At 37.2% G+C, this 17533-nt stretch overlaps 1 protein-coding gene across 8 annotated transcripts in view; it reads left to right on the top strand.

Moving 5' to 3' along the window:
* Nucleotides 1-17533, top strand: part of PHKB (phosphorylase kinase regulatory subunit beta) — a 276065-nt gene that overhangs the window by 30500 nt on the left and 228032 nt on the right. For all 8 annotated transcript variants that reach the window (XM_043600811.1, XM_043600810.1, XM_043600812.1 and 5 more), the window contains one exon: nt 16853-16942. In XM_043600811.1, the coding sequence (XP_043456746.1) occupies nt 16853-16942 (90 nt within the window). The remainder of the gene's footprint in view (nt 1-16852; nt 16943-17533) is intronic.

Below are 17533 nucleotides of genomic sequence, written 5' to 3' on the forward strand. Positions count from 1 at the left end.
CCTTTTTATTAAAAATAAAATGGGAATAGTAGAATGGCCTTTTCGCATCTTATTTGGATAAGTTGAACAGGCAAATTTTATTTCGTTTTATAAAGTTGTGTTATTTCATATTTGCCATTTCATATTTTATATTTAAAATGTTTCTTATCTAACTCACCATGAGAAACATACAGACATAAAAAGTTGAGGGTTCAAATGAACTGTGATCGTAAATTGGGGTTAAGTAAAAATATATATGTATGTATATGTACATATTATTTTGGAGCAAGCTCATAATTTTGAGGTTTCATTGTATAGGGAGAAGAGTACACATACAGTTTGTCTTCAGAGAGCCCTGTGTTCAGATTCACACTGCCAATTAATGATTTCTTTGTGACTCAATTTCATGCCAACCTCGGAGCTTTGTCAGATGATGAAATAGGACAATGTATATAAAGTATCTTGTATAATGCAGAGTAGTAAGCGTTCAAAATTTCTCATTTAAAATTTTTTTAATGTTTATTTATCTTTGAGGGAGAAAAGAGAGAGTGTGAGCAGGGGGAGGGGCAGAGAGAGAGGGAGACACAGAATCCAAAGCAGTCTCCAAGCTCTGAGCTGTCAGCACAGAGCCCAACGCGGGGCTTGAACTCACAAACCATGAGATCATGACCTGAGCTGAAGTCAGACACTTAACCGACTGAGCTACCCAGGCACCCCATTCATTTCTCATTTTAAAAAATTATGCAGGTAGTAAATGAATACCATCTTATGTAATATTTAGACAATCAGAAATACAGAGTAAAAATCACTGTCCCCTACCCAGTAGTAACATTTTTAACAGTTCGGTGTGTATCCTTTTTAGGCATTTTAAAGTTCTTAGTTATCTTTATGTGTATTTACATTTGTAAACATCACACATGTATAGTTATTTTTGGTTAGTTTTCCAACATGTAGTATCATACTGTAAATCTTATCCTGTGATGTTACTTTTTCCCACTATTTGTTTAGTGTTTCATGATATGTCAATAGATTCTACCTCATTCCTTTAACTGTTTCAAGGTACTTCATTGAAGTGTCATAATTTATTCATTCCCATCCATGGGGTACGTTTATTCCTTAATATTTTAAATTTCTGCACATGATGGAACTTAACAGTAAAGAAAATCATGGTTGAAGTTTTGTTTCTTTGTTTTCAAGGAGATATTGGTCATATTGAAGGTGCTTGAAATGTGTAGCCACGTATAGTATATTTAAATCTTTTAACTGTAAAAGTTAGCAGTATTCATTCTAAAGTTAGTAAGACAAGTTTTCCAATTTGTCTAATTATGGAAGTCTGAAGAAGTGGGACATAATCATTAAATGAGAGGATGTGGATGGGGCAGTAACAGGAGATAGGGTAGCTTGTGAGAATAAAGTTGTAAAAGTAGTCATCAAAAATTTCCTGAAACACATTTTTGTCAGCTTCTCCTTTTCCTTCCTTCCTACCAAACCTTAGTGGTCTCTGTCATTGATCTGCTTCCAGTATAGTATAACACATTAATCAAATAGTGTAAGTAAAATGTATTGTGAAAAGGAAGAGCTATGATTAAAGTATTTTCAATGTGTTATAAGAATGTAGAAGATGGAACAATTAACTCTGTGGGAATTCAAGAAGGCCTCTTTCTGATCATGTGATTCACCTAGTTCAATTTAATAAATATTGAGTACCTCTTAGTACTATTATCAGGGATTTAGAGTTGAGAATGTATTGGAGTAACTTGTCCCTTCTGTAGTAGTATATAGTATACTTCTAGTTTTTATCATTGGAGGAGTAAAATAATTTAAAGATGAAGAAATCATCATCTGAAGTTAATGATGTAACTTAAATTTCAAAGTTTCTTGAAAATATATTGTATCTCATATAGATTTATATAGGATAAATGTATAGATTATTGTACTCTGAGAACTCTTGCTATCTTAGGAGCTCAAAAATTAATGTTTTAGTAATTTACTGATAAACCACAGATTTTTATCAGTAATTCACTGATAAAACACAATGGTTTGCATATACTTATGCATATCTGAGTACAAAGAATATATAAATCTTATGGAAACTATGGAACTATTTGACCGTATAAAAATGCAGGGTCTTCAGATTCTGCTTAGTTCTTAATTTGTGTAACATGTTAACTCAGGGATTTTCGTTTTTTTTTTTTACTATTTTATTTTATTTATTTTTTTGCGCTACATCATTGTATAAAAGTATTTATTTATTTACTTATTTATTCAATATATGAAATTTATTGTCAAATTGGTTTCCATACAACACCTAGTGCTTATTCCAAAAGGTGCCCTCCTCAATACCCATCACCCACCCTCGCCTCCCTCCCACCCCCATCAACCCTCAGTTTGTTCTCAGTTTTTTTTTTTCAATATATGAAATTTATTGTCAAATTGCTTTCCATACAACACCCAGTGCTCATCCCAAAAGGTGCCCTCCTCAATACCCATCACCTCCCCTCCCCTCCCTCCCATCCCCCATCAACCCTGAGTTTGTTCTGTTTTTAAGAGTCTCTTATGCTTTGGTTCTCTCCCACTCTAACCTCTTTTTTTTTTTCTTCCCCTCCCCCATGGGTTTCTGTTAAGTTTCTCAAATCCACGTGAGAGTGAAAACATATGGTATCTGTCTTTCTCTGTATGGCTTATTTCACTTAGCATCACACTCTCCAGTTCCATCCACGTTGCTACAAAGGGCCATATTTCATTCTTTCTCATTGCCATGTAGTATTCCATTGTGTATATAAACCACAATTTCTTTATCCATTCATCAGTGGATGCACATTTAGGCTCTTTCCATAATTTGGCTATTGTTGAGAGTGCTGCTATGAACATTGGGGTACAAGTGCCCATATACATCAGTACTCCTGTATCCCTTGGGTAAATTCCTAGCAGTGCTACTGCTGGGTCATAGGGTAGGTCTATTTTTAATTTTCTGAGGAACCTCCACACTGTTTTCCAGAGGGGCTGCACCAATTTGCATTCCCACCAACAGTGCAAGAGGGTTCCCGTTTCTCCACATCCTCTCCAGCATCTATAGTCTCCTGATTTGTTCATTTTGGCCACTCTGACTGGCGTGAGGTGATACCTGAGTGTGGTTTTGATTTGTATTTCCCTGCTGAGGAGCGACGTTGAGCATCTTTTCATGTGCCTGTTGGCCATCCGGATGTCTTCTTTACAGAAGTGTCCATTCATGTTTTCTGCCCATTTCTTCACTGGGTTATTTGTTTTTCGGGTGTGGAGTTTGGTGAGCTCTTTATAGATTTTGGATACTAGCCCTTTGTCTGATATGTCATTTGCAAATTCTTTTCCCATTCCGTTGGTTGCCTTTTAGTTTTGTTGGTTGTTTCCTTTGCTGTGCAGAAGCTTTTTATCTTCATAAGGTCCCAGTAATTCATTTTTGCTTTTAATTCCCTTGCCTTTGGGGATGTGTCGAGTAAGAGATTGCTACAGCTGAGGTCAGAGAGGTCTTTTCCTGCTTTCTCCTCTACGGTTTTGATGGTTTCCTGTCTCACCTTCAGGTCCTTTATCCATTTTGAGTTTATTTTTGTGAATGGTGTGAGAAAGTGGTCTAGTTTCAACCTTCTGCATGTTGCTGTCCAGTTCTCCCAGCACCATTTGTTAAAGAGACTGTCTTTTTTCCATTGGATGTTCTTTCCTGCTTTGTCAAAGATGAGTTGGCCATACGTTTGTGGGTCTAGTTCTGGGGTTTCTATTCTATTCCATTGGTCTATGTGTCTGTTTTTGTGCCAATACCATGCTGTCTTGATGATGACAGCTTTGTAGTAGAGGCTAAAGTCTGGGATTGTGATGCCTCCTGCTTTGTTCTTCTTCAAAATTACTTTGGCTATTCGGGGCCTTTTGTGGTTCCATATGAATTTTAGGATTGCTTGTTCTAGTTTCGAGAAGAATGCTGGTGCAATTTTGATTGGGATTGCATTGAATGTGTAGATAGCTTTGGGTAGTATTGACATTTTGACAATATTTATTCTTCCAATCCATGAGCAGGGAATGTCTTTCCATTTCTTTATATCTTCTTCAATTACCTTCATAAGCTTTCTATAGTTTTCAGCATACAGATCTTTTACATCTTTGGTTAGGTTTATTCCTAGGTGTTTTATGCTTCTTGATGCAATTGTGAATGGGATCAGTTTCTTTATTTGTCTTTCTGTTGCTTCATTGTTAGTGTATAAAAATGCAACTGATTTCTGTACATTGATTTTGTATCCTGCAACTTTGGTAAATTCATGTATCAGTTCTAGCAGACTTTTGGTGGAGTCTATTGGATTTTCCATGTATAGTATCTTGTCATCTGCAAAAAGCGAAAGCTTGACTTCATCTTTGCCAATTTTGATGCCTTTGATTTCCTTTTGTTGTCTGATTGCTGATGCTAGAACTTCCAAAACTATCTTAAACAACAGTGGTGAGAGTGGGCATCCCTGTCGTGTTCCTGATCTCAGGGAAAAAGCTCTCAGTTTTTCCCCATTGAGGATGATGTTAGCTGTGGGCTTTTCATAAATGGCTTTTATGATGTGTAAGTATGTTCCTTCTATCCCGACTTTCTCAAGGGTTTTTATTAAGAAAGGGTGCTGAATTTTGTCAAAGGGCTTTTCTGAATTGATGGACAGGATCATATGGTTCTTATCTTTTCTTTTATTAATGTGATGTATCACGTTGATTGATATGCTAATGTTGAACCAGCCCTGCATCCCAGGAATGAATCCCACTTGATCATGGTGAATAATTCTTTTTATATGCTGTTGAATTCGATTTGCTAGTATCTTATTGAGAATTTTTGCATCCTTATTCATCAGGGATATTGGCCTGTAGTTCTCTTTTTTTACTGGGTCTCTGTCTGGTTTAGGAATCAAAGTAATACTGGCTTCATAGAATGAGTCTGGAAGTTTTCCTCCCCTTTCTATTTTTTGGAATAGCTTGAGAAGGATAGGTATTATCTCTGCTTTAAACGTCTGGTAGAACTCCCCTGGGAAGCCATCTGGTCCTGGACTCTTATTTGTTGGGAGATTTTTGATAACCGATTCAATTTCTTCGCTGGTTGTGGGTCTGTTCAAGCTTTCTATTTCCTCCTGATTGAGTTTTGGAAGCGTGTGGGTGTTTAGGAATTTGTCCATTTCTTCCAGGTTGTCCAATTTGTTGGCATATAATTTTTCATAGTATTCCCTGATAATTGCTTGTATCTCTGAGGGATTGGTTGTAATAATTCCATTTCCATTCATGATTTTATCTATTTGGGTCATATCCGTTTCCTTTTTGAGAAACCTGGCTAGAGATTTGTCAATTTTGTTTATTTTTTCAAAAAATCAACTCTTGGTTTCGTTGATCTGCTCTACAGTTTTTTTAGATCCTATATTGTTTATTTCTGCTCTGATCTTTATTATTTCTCTTCTTCTGCTGGGTTTAGGCTGCCTTTGCTGTTCTGCTTCTAGTTCCTTTAGGTGTGCTGTTAGATTTTGTATTTGGGATTTTTCTTGTTTCTTGAGATAGGCCTGGATTGCAATGTATTTTCCTCTCAGGAATGCCTTCGCTACATCCCAAAGCATTTGGATTGTTGTATTTTCATTTTCATTTGTTTCCATACATTTTTCAATTTCTTCTCTAATTGCCTGGTTGACCCATTCATTCTTTAGTAGGGTATTCTTTAATGACCATGCTTTTGGAGGTTTTCCAAACTTTTTCCTGTGGTTGATTTCAAGCTTCATAGCATTGTGGTCTGAAAAGTATGCATGGTATGATTTCAATTCTTGTATACTTATGAAGGGCTGTTTTGTGACCCAGTATATGATCTATCTTGGAGAATGTTCCATGTGCACTCGAGAAGTAAGTATATTCTGTTGCTTTGGGATGCAGAGTTCTAAATATATTTGTGAAGTCCATCTGATCCAATGTATCATTCAGGGCCCTTGTTTCTTTTTTTTTTTTTTCTTTTTTTTTTTTTCAACGTTTGTTTATTTTTGGGACAGAGAGAGACAGAGCATGAACGGGGGAGGGGCAGAGAGAGAGGGAGACACAGAATTGGAAACAGGCTCTAGGCTCTGAGCCATCAGCCTAGAGCCCGATGCGGGGCTCGAACTCACGGACCGCGAGATCGTGACCTGGCTGAATTTGGACACTTTAACCGACTGTGCCACCCAGGCGCCCCTAAGGGCCCTTGTTTCTTTATTGACCGTGTGTCTAGATGATCTATCCATTTCTGTAAGTGGAGTGTTAAAGTCTCCTGCAATTACCACATTGTTATCAATAAGGTTGCTTATGTTTATAGTAATTGTTTTATATATTTGGGGGCTCCCGTCTTCGGCGCATAGACATTTATAATTGTTAGCTCTTCCTGATGGATAGACCCTGTAATTATTATATAATGATCTTCTTCATCTCTTGTTACAGCCTTTAATTTAAAGTGTAGTTTGTTTGATATAAGTATGTCTACTCCAGCTTTCTTTTGGCTCTCAGTAGAATGATAAATAGTTCTCCATCCCCTCACTCTCAATCTAAAGGTGTCCTCAGGTCTAAAATGAGTCTCTTGTAGACAGCAAATAGATGGGTCTTGTTTTTTTATCCATTCTGATACCCTATGTCTTTTGGTTGGCGCATTTAATCCATTTACATTCAGTGTTATTATAGAAAGATAATGGGTTTAGAGTTATTGTGATGTCTGTATGTTTTATGCGTGTAGCAATGTCTCTGGTACGTTGTCTCCCAGGATCCCCCTTAAGATCTCTTGTAGGGCTGATTTAGTGGTGACGAATTCCTTCAGTTTTTGTTTGTTTGGGAAGACCTTTATCTGTCCTTCTATTCTAAATGACAGAATTGCTGGATAAAGGATTCTCGGCTGCATATTTTTCTGTTCAACACATTGAAGATCTCCTGCCAATCCTTTCTGGCCTGCCAAGTTTCAAAAGAGAGATCAGTCACGAGTCTTATAGGTCTCCCTTTATATGTTAGGGAACGTTTATCCCTTTCTGCTTTCAGAATTTTCTCTTTATCCTTGTATTTTGCCAGTTTCACTATGACATGTCGTGCAGAAGATCGATTAAGTTCTATCTGAAGGGAGTTCTCTGTGCCTCTTGGATTTCAATGCCTTTTTCCTTCCCCAGATCAGGAAGTTCTCAGCTATTATTTCTTCAAGTACACCTTCAGCACCTTTCCTTCTCTCTTCCTCCTCTGGGATACCAATTATGTGTATATTATTTCTTTTCAGTGTATCACTTAGTTCTCTAATTTTCCCCTCATATTCCTCGATTTTTTTTATCTCTCTTTTTCTCAGCTTCCTCTTTTTCCATAATTTGATCTTCTAGTTCACCTATTCTCTCCTCTGCCTCTTCAATCCGAGCCGTGGTCGTTTCCATTTTATTTTGCATCTCGTTTAAAGTGTGTTTCAGCTCCTCCTGACTGTTCCTTAGTCCTTTGATCTCTGTAGCAACAGATTCTCTGCTGTCCTCTATACTGTTTTCAAGCCCAGCGATTAATTTATGACTATTACTCTAAATTCACTTTCTGTTATATTATTTAAATCCTTTTTGATCAGTTCATTAGCTGTTGTTATTTCCTAGAGATTCTTTTGAGGTGAATTCTTCCATTTGGTCATTTTGGATAGTCCCTGGAGTGGTGCGGACCTGCAGGGCACTTCCCCTGTGCTGTGGTGTATAACTGGAGTTGGTGGGCAGCCCGTAGTCAGACCTGATGTCTGCCCCCAGCCCACCGCTGGGGCCACAGTCAGACTGGTGTGTGCCTTCTCTTCCCCTCTCCTAGCCGCGGGATTCACTGTGGGGTGACGTGGCCCGTCTGGGCTACTTGCACACTGCCAGGCTTGTGGTGCTGGGGATCTGGCGTATTAGCTGGGGTGGGTAGGCAAGGTGCACGGGGGCAGGAGGGGCAGGCTTAGCTCACTTCTCCTTAGGTGATCCACTTCAGGAGGGGCCCTGTGGCAGCGGGAGGGAGTCAGACCCACTGCCGGAGGGGTGGCTCTGCAGAAGTACAGCGTTGGGTGTTTGCCCAGAGCAAGCAAGTTCCCTGGGAGGAACTGGTTCCCTTTGGGATTTTGGCTGGGGGATGGGCGAGGGAGACAGCGCTAGCAGTGCCTTTGTTCCCTGCCAAACTGAGCTCTGTCGTCCTGCGGCTCAGCAACTCTCCCTCCATTTGTCCTCCAGCCTTTCCGCTTTCGGAGCAGAGCTGTTAACTAATACCTCCCAGATGCTAAGTCACTCTTGCTGTCGGAACACACTCTGTCCAGCCTCTCCGCTTTTACAAGCCAGACTCGGGGCCTCTGCTTGGCCGCTGGGCTGCCCCTCCACCCCGGCTCCCTCCCGCCAGTCCGTGTAGGGTGCACTGCCTCTCCGCCCTTCCTACCCTCTTCCGTGGGCCTCTTGTCTGTGCTTGTCTCCAGAGATTCCATTCTGCTAGTCTTCTGGTGGTTTTCTGGGTTATTTAGGCAGGTGTAGGTGGAATCTAAGTGATCAGCAGGACGCGCGGTGATCCCAGAGTCCTCCTATGCCGCCATCTTCTGCCGGTCCCCCCAAATATTACTATTTTAAAAGTTTATTTATTTTTGAGAGAAAGAAAGAAAAGAGACAATCCCAAGCAGGCTCTGTGCTGCGAGCACAGAGCCCAATGCAGGGCTCAAACTCACCAGCCTTGGAAGTCAGAACCTCAGGGATTTTGGTTTTTTACTGCTTCTTTGTACATACTTTCTTATTAGTTTATTAGCCTCTACTTCACAGGCTTCAAAAACTACTCCTTAGGCTTTCAGATACTTGTTACTAACTGAAAAATCACAACTCTTAACATGTCCTCTATCTATAAAATTAGTTGCTTATGGTAAATTAGCTAAGGCAGGAGCAGATTCTAAAGTTGGAATCAATTGAACAGGTGCATTTCAGCTTGCTCTATTTCCAAAGTAGACAATCAATCAATAATAAAATCCAGAAAGAAGATACTGATTGATTCTTTCCTTGGGCTAGGATTCTACTCACAAATTTGTGTATTTTTCTGCTAGAATCCAAGACCCAAAGAAAAATGAAAGTATGCTGTTTACTTTATGTTTTAACTTTGTGTCAATATTCAGTACCGAATGCTACGTAAAATACTTACAAAAATCAGTATATGTTCCCTGAGGCAGTGATATTTTTAGAGACATGAATGCAATTACACAAAAAGCTGACTTGTTTAAGCTATTTGCAAATATTGTTTGTTCATGTTAGGTTTGAAATCTTGCATAAAATTGTAACTGTGAGAAAATATAAGTAGGCCATATGCTACATTATCAGACACTAGAGTTTTTATACAGCTTTTGAAAATTAAGTTATATTATTTCAAGAAGAAATGGTCTGTTTGAATCCCATAACTTGAGATGGTCTCTGCTTATAATTTGGGATGAATGGACCTTTCTATTCAGTATTCTGTAACCAAAAAAAAAAAAAAAAAAAAAAAAAAAATTGGACCAATTTGATCCTTTTAAAATTCTGGGCCTTTTAAAATATTTACTTTAAAAGCCCTTTAGAAAACAAATTCCCTGGCACAAAAACAGACACACAGACCAAAGGAATAGAATAGAAACCCCAGAACTAGACCCACAAACGTATGGTCAACTAATCTTTGACAAAGCAGGAAAGAACATCCAATGGAAAAAAGACAGCCTCTTTAACAAATGGTGCTGGGAGAACTGGACAGCAACATGCAGAAGAGTGAAACTAGACGACTTTCTCACACCATTCACAAAAATAAACTCAAAATGGATAAAGGACCTAAATGTGAGACAGGAAACCATCAAAACCTTAGAGGAGAAAGCAGGAAAAGACCTCTCTGACCTCAGCTGTAGCAATCTCTTACTCGACACATCCCCAAAGGCAAGGGAATTAAAAGCAAAAGTGAATTACTGGGACCTTATGAAGATAAAAAGCTTCTGCACAGCAAAGGAAACAACCAACAAAACTAAAAGGCAACCAACGGAATGGGAAAAGATATTTGCAAATGACATATCGGACAAAGGGCTAGTATCTAAAATCTATAAAGAGCTCACCAAACTCCACACCCGAAAAACAAATAACCCAGTGAAGAAATGGGCAGAAGACATGAACAGACACTTCTGTAAAGAAGACATCCGGATGGCCAACAGGCACATGAAAAGATGTTCAGCGTCGCTCCTTATCAGGGAAATACAAATCAAAACCACACTCAGGTATCACCTCACGCCAGTCAGCATGGCCAAAATGAACAAATCAGGAGACTATAGATGCTGGAGAGGATGTGGAGAAACGGGAACCCTCTTGCACTGTTGGTGGAAATGCAAACTGGTGCAGCCGCTCTGGAAAGCAGTGTGGAGGTTCCTCAGAAAATTAAAAATAGACCTACCCTATGACCCAGCAATAGCACTGCTAGGAATTTACCCAAGGGATACAGGAGTACTGATGTATATGGGCACTTGTACCCCAATGTTCATAGCAGCACTCTCAACAATAGCCAAATTATGGAAAGAGCCTAAATGTGCATCCACTGATGAATGGATAAAGAAACTGTGGTTTATATACACAATGGAGTACTACATGGCAATGAGAAAAAATGAAATATGGCCTTTTGTAGCAACGTGGATGGAACTGGAGAGTGTGATGCTAAGTGAAATAAGCCATACAGAGAAAGACAGTTACCATATGGTTTCACTCTTATGTGGATCCTGAGAAACTTAACAGAAACCCATGGGGGAGGGGAAGGAAAAAAAAAAAAATAGAGGTTCGAGTGGGAGAGAGCCAAAGCATAAGAGACTGTTAAAAACTGAGAACAGGGGCGCCTGGGTGGCGCAGTCGGTTAAGCGTCCGACTTCAGCCAGGTCACGATCTCGCGGTCCGTGAGTTCGAGCCCCGCGTCAGGCTCTGGGCTGATGGCTCGGAGCCTGGAGCCTGTTTCCGATTCTGTGTCTCCCTCTCTCTCTGCCCCTCCCCCGTTCATGCTCTGTCTCTCTCTGTCCCAAAAATAAATAAAAAAACGTTAAAAAAAAAAAAATTAAAGAAAAAAAAAAAACAAAAAAAAAAAACTGAGAACAAACTGAGGGTTGATGGGGGTGGGAGGGAGGGGAGGGTGGGTGATGGGTATTGAGGAGGGCACCTTTTGGGATGAGCACTGGGTGTTGTATGGAAACCAGTTTGTCAATAAATTTCATATATTAAAAAAAAAATAAAATAAAATTAAAAAAAAAGAAAACAAATTCCCAGTGGATCAAAATTTCCCTAAATGGGAGAATTTATTATGAAAAGCTTAGAAGAACGTTGAGGCAACTATGTAACCTAGAGATTGTCAAAACCATTTTTAATTTATTAGTTTAAGTTCTTATTTAAATTTCTGTTAACATGTAGTGTAATATTAATTTCAGGTGTACAGTATAGTTCAATACAATTGTTTAGTACAATAATATTCAACATTTCTATAGAACACCTGGTACTCATCACAAGTGTACTCCTTAATCCCCATTATCTGTTTAACCCATCCTCCCACCCTTCTCCCTCTGGTAACCACCAATTTGTTCTCCATAGTTAAGAGCCTGTTTGTTGGTTTGCCTTTCTCTCTCTCTCTCTCTCTCTCTCTCTCTTTTTTCTCCTTTGCTCATTTTGTCAAAAACCTTTCTAAACAGAAAGGAAAACTAGAACCAAGTGAGGAAAGATAGATATATTTAACTATTGAAAGTTTTTTATATTGTAGTATTGGTATACTAACGAAAACTCAGGGGAAAATATTTGAAATGAAATAGCAAAATAGCAAAATATTAAATAGCTTTTAGAAATTGATGACAAAAACACAAATAAAGCAATAGCAAATGGCAATAGGATGTATGCAATTCCTAGAAGAGCAAATCCAAATGGCTAATCTGTAAAGATTTTTCAAACTCACTAATTGTATGAGAAATGAAAAACAAAAGTGAGATAACTACTTTGTTTTTATCAGATTGGAAAAACTTTTAAAAGTAAGGAGCACTTATATCTAGTAGACATGTGAATTGTTTTAGCCTTTAAAAAATACAATTTGCCATTATTTTATAAAAAGTACACTTATTGCTTAATTTAGTACTTCTAGGAATTTAGAGGTGAGTAAACTTCTTTTATAAAGGGCTAGATGGTAAAAATTTTAGGCCTTCGCAGACCATTTGTTTTTTGTCACAACTACTCAAATCTACATGACTTCGCTGAATGCGGAGTTGGAAAGACATGTGTTGTAACATGCTATTATATGGTATTTCCAAGGTACAGATCTATAGGTATCAGTCAATTCAAGAGCATATATAATAGTAAAATGTAAAACTAGGAAGTGATGAATTTTGAATACTTATTACCTTTGTTTTTAATAATTGTTCATCTCTAAGCTTTTATAATTTAATTTTCATTTATGTGTTTCATAACCAGCTCCCAAAATTCCTGAAAATTTAACAGTTAACTCTTTTCAGCCAGTATTAATTGGTTCTAGCATACTACTGGCTGTATCTGTGTACACATAAGGATGTTTTGCAGGATTGTTTATGATGGCAAAAATAGAAAAGTATATACTTCTTGATAGGGGAATAACTGAGTAAATTATACTGTGTCAATACCCTGGAATATATAGCAGTCAAAGAAACAATCATTGCCTTTTTTGATTTCCATGCGTGTTGTCAAATGGGAGGAGCAGGAAGCAAGGAAGGGTCTATTTCATGACCCCATTTTTATAAAACAAGCGACAAAAGACTTCCTTCATTGATGCATATATATATATTTTTAGATAAATATGGAAAAAGTATGTTTACATGGGAATGAGGACAGAAGAGGGCAAGAGGTGAGGTAAGGGAGCAAAGGGTTAGCGTCCATGATAAAAAGAGCATGTATGTTATGAGCCCATGTGTAAATTTTGTGTATGTTTATATATATTGCTTAAAGAAATGCCTGAAAGGAATGTACCAAAATGTTAATGATGCTTGTTTTAGGGTGAGGAATGTTAGATATTTTTTTAATCTGAAAAGAAATTATTTTAATTGAGGGAGAAAATCAGAATCCTGTAGGCTTTCTAAAGATTTAGGTTTATAATAAAATTCTCTCTCGTGAAAGATCATACTTGGATCAGTGTTCAACAAAATTTACCCTGTTAGTTATATATCTTTTCATGTGTATCACTTAAAAGAAACAAACCCCTTGGCATGTAGTATCTTATTTCATAAGACCTTGCATCAGCTTTAGAGCTGTGATAGTATATCTGCAAGTTTGTATATATGTTTATGACTTCATGTTTAGTTGTTTTCTTCATTTTCAGATGGCAGTGCATTGTTTGAATTTGCTTTTATTTTCAAAGATTGCAAGGTAGAAGTTTCCTGTTCCCTCAGCCCCACAGGGACGCTGAATTTTCCTATCCTTTGTTTTTTAAGGAACTCACACTCTAACTCATATTACTCTTCTTCAAAACTTTATCTTACCTTTCCTACTAATCTGTGGGTCCTGGTGGCCTACTGGATATATGGTCCAGAGTTTTATGCATACAATGCATATATTAGTTGAGAACAAATAATGGTATTTATCTTCATCTATCACCATACATGGAAAAATGATAAAGTTAGTTAACGGTTCACCAAAGCCTTGATTAATAACATTTTTGTATGTACAGTATTAAAGGGCTTTCAATCATATAATGAAAGATTGTATGTCCAAATAATAGAGTATTGAAATTGTTTTGGTTTGCTTATCCGCTTTCCACCTTGACTTCCCTTTTGAGTCCTCATTTTTATTCTTTTAGTGTTTGCTACTTGAATTACCAGTTCTGTCTTGTGATTGCTTAAGAGCCTCCCCCATAACACTTAGAAACCTTGTTGGTGTTTTATAGTGCCCAATTCAGAAAGTTTGTAGCTTTGTTAAGGTTATGCGCATTCTTGGTATTGTTTTTGTCTCATGGAAATTTCTTAGGAAATTCCTTGTTTAATCTGTTAAATAAAATAACCCTTCCTCTTACATGATAAAACTGGAATATTACTCTGCCTCTTGTATTATTGTTCTTTGTCAGTGAATATCTTTGGTAGTAATGTGCTCTGAAATGAGACTAGATTGTATTTTTCTAATACCAAGAGAATTGACAGCTAAAAAATCAGATTGACATGTTTAAACTCATTTTACAAATAGGAGAAATGATAATGATGTTGTGATGTTTAAATATAGGCATAATACAAATGGGAAAAACATGAAAAGGAAAAATTTACATTGAAACGCTTCATTTCGTTTTGAACTCTAAACATTTAATAGTGTTTTCTGTTATTTTGCATCTTTCTCATTGTCTTTGGGAATTCATGCTCTATTGATTGCTTTCTCCACATTTTTATTTGCATTGAACCTTTTCAGGCTAATTCTTGTTTAAAATGTTACCATTGATTACTTTTCCTTTGACTTGAGATTTATGGTACTGTTTGCCATAAATTGTGTGGAACATCCTTGTTTAATTTTATGCATTTACTTCAGAAGCAATACAATGGTGATTATTAAAATGTTAACATTTATTTAGGTAAGCTGTTCTTAAGTCACCATGGGCTTTCTTGAAGATATAAGAACGTATAAGAAAATATTGATTCTTAGTGATTTTACTTTTATATTTTTCTGCTATACTTTAAACATCTTCTCTTTTAGCTCTTACTGCATTGGTATTTATTTTCCTGAAAAGTCTGGTTTTCCTTTTGTTTATTTTTGTTGTTTTTTTTTTTTTTTTTAATTTTTTTTTTTTTCAACGTTTATTTATTTTTGGGACAGAGAGAGACAGAGCATGAACGGGGGAGGGGCAGAGAGAGAGGGAGACACAGAATCGGAAACAGGCTCCAGGCTCTGAGCCATCAGCCCAGAGCCTGACGCGGGGCTCGAACTCCCGGACCGCGAGATCGTGACCTGGCTGAAGTCGGACGCTTAACCGACTGCGCCACCCAGGCGCCCCTATTTTTGTTGTTTTTAAGAAGCTCCCTTCAGTGATTTTATTGACAAACATTAGATGATAGAATCATTTTAGTCTTTTTTAGGATTTGAGGGGCACCTTAAATGTAATAGCACTTTTAAAAATAAGTATTTTTTACCCTAAAATCCAAGATACAATGTCATTAAAACAATCTTTCAAAATAAACTCACAAGTATTATGGTAGATACAAAGGTGGATTTCAATTTTGCATATTCTATTTAAATTTTTATTCACATGCACATGTATTGTTTATCTATGTAATGAAAGTATATGTAACTTCTGGTGATGTTATTTCTAGTATATAAAGCAAAATATTAGCTCTTCTAATAATAGAGCTCTAAAAAAAAAAAAATGGAAATATCATTCATCCGCAATCCTTCCACCCAGCAAATGTGTCTTCTTTAATCTTTTTATGTATGTACCCCAATTTACAACTTGTGATGATTTGTACCTGATTTTATTTTATTAATTGTTGTATGAACTTCACTGAGAGTGTGTAAACTCCTAGAGCTTAGCACCTCATGTGTAAGCAGTAGCCATATTATTTTTTTTTCCCAGCTGCCAGGCTGCCTGTATACTTAACACCTACCCAGAGCTATTGAATGCAGGGAGGCAGAGGGCATGGCCAAGCCCTGACCTCTTGTGCAGGAGTCCCGAAGCTTTCTTGTCTGTGTTTATAGGCCTTCCCATTCTTACCTATGGGGCAATTCTGGTTGGTGTCATTGTGAAGATTCTTTTTTAGAAAATCTCTTCACTCTGAGGAAGTCATTTTATATTGCTGATTTTATGCACAAATCATCGTTCTTTCCAACATAAGTTAATGAGATTATTGCCTTAATATATAGATCCTTTCATTACTTCCTTGTTTATTATCTTCCTAAACATAAAGGGATTCCAAATACCTTGGCTTTATACTAGCATACTGGACATTGCAATTTTAATTTTCTTAAAAAAAAAAAGATTCTTAATGCATGCCAACACATCCCCCACCCCCAGGTAAATTTTAGGGCCACTCTTGTGCTGTGTGGTTGGATTATATGATGTTCGTTACCTGAATCCAGTCGTGGATTCGTTGTGACCTTGAGATGTTTATAATTTGAGTGCTTTTAACAAAGAATGAGAGATAGTACTTAGTCCGATGGCTGAAGGTTCAGAGGTCTTCCTTTCAGTGAGCAGTTGAGAATGTGCACCAGTCAAGTGAACAATTTGCTGTATCTATTTTGTGGCAAATTATCATAATTATTGGGTATTCTGCAGCTTCTGAGCAGTATGCTCTGTTAATACCTTGGAGTAGTTTTCATGGATGAGAAGTAGAAATGGTTTCTGCTTTAGTACAGATAATATGTCATGAGTTTTATCTAATGAGGAGTAAGTAGAGTCTTCAGAATTTTAGTATGAAAACTCTCTGAATATTCATGGAGTGGATGACTTTGGAGCATGTCAGTATTATCTTTTTTCTTGAGATTTTTGGGGTATGATCATTTGGCAGAAAATTGCTTGATCATGAGCATGAAGAATAAGGTTTGGATTTTAGGGCATTTAAGTAGACATTTCTCAAAGGGAACTGAAATTATTGACCTAGGGACTATCACATAAGTATTAGTGGTATTCGGGTTGTTGGGAACAGTATATATATGAATTAGCTATAGTAACTGCCAGGTGTTGGGGGGTTGGCGGTGTTCCCATAACATTTGGAACCCTTCCGTACTTGTTTCAAGGGCAATTTCTTCTCTCTCCCCCTACCAAACATTTGACCGGTAATATAATGTGTGAGTTCACATATAAAAATGAAAATTAGATTGCTAAGTAGTGCTTTTTCATTTATTTAGAAGTTTTGTTTATCTTGGTGAAAATGACTGAATTTGGTGGGTTTTCATTTTTCTTTTAGGCTCAGTTTATGAACCTCTGAAAAGCATTAATCTTCCGAGACCTGATAATGAAACTCTGTGGGATAAATTGGATCATTATTACAGAATTGGTAAGGAATACTTGAGGAAAACATGTCCTTAGGTAGTTATGATTAGTATTTACTCTACCTTATATTGCATATGTTACATGCATGGTGATGATCTCTCATTTGGATGTGGGGATAGTTTCATTGCTTAGGCAGCTATATATTCCAATTGGATCTTGACCCTGGGACTATAAAAGATTTTCAGCACATCATATCTGTCCCTTGAGTAATTTTAAAACTGTCATTAGTGTCCTCTGTGTCTTTTTACTCTCTTAAACATTACTAGATTTGAGAACTGGAGGCTGTTTCTTCATTACTACCTACATAAAGATTTTGTAAAAGTATTCCTTGCTTACTCATTTACCCATACATGGTTTCTAAGTAGTCCCAAACCTTTTGTATCTATTACTAATTCTTTGGGATACAAAAGATAATCTCAGGTTACTATTACTAATATTAAGTACCTGTTATATTTGTTGTTGTTTTGTTTTGCCAAGAACAGCCTGGCAAATTTTGCTTTTTAATGTGAGTAAGCAATTTTGAGATATGTATGCATGGGACTCCTCTTGGTTCATCAGACTGTAAGTTAGAAAAGCGTATTAATTTTTGCCAGTT

Source organism: Prionailurus bengalensis, chromosome E2 (assembly GCF_016509475.1).
Source record: "Prionailurus bengalensis isolate Pbe53 chromosome E2, Fcat_Pben_1.1_paternal_pri, whole genome shotgun sequence".
Taxonomy (NCBI): domain Eukaryota; kingdom Metazoa; phylum Chordata; class Mammalia; order Carnivora; family Felidae; genus Prionailurus; species Prionailurus bengalensis.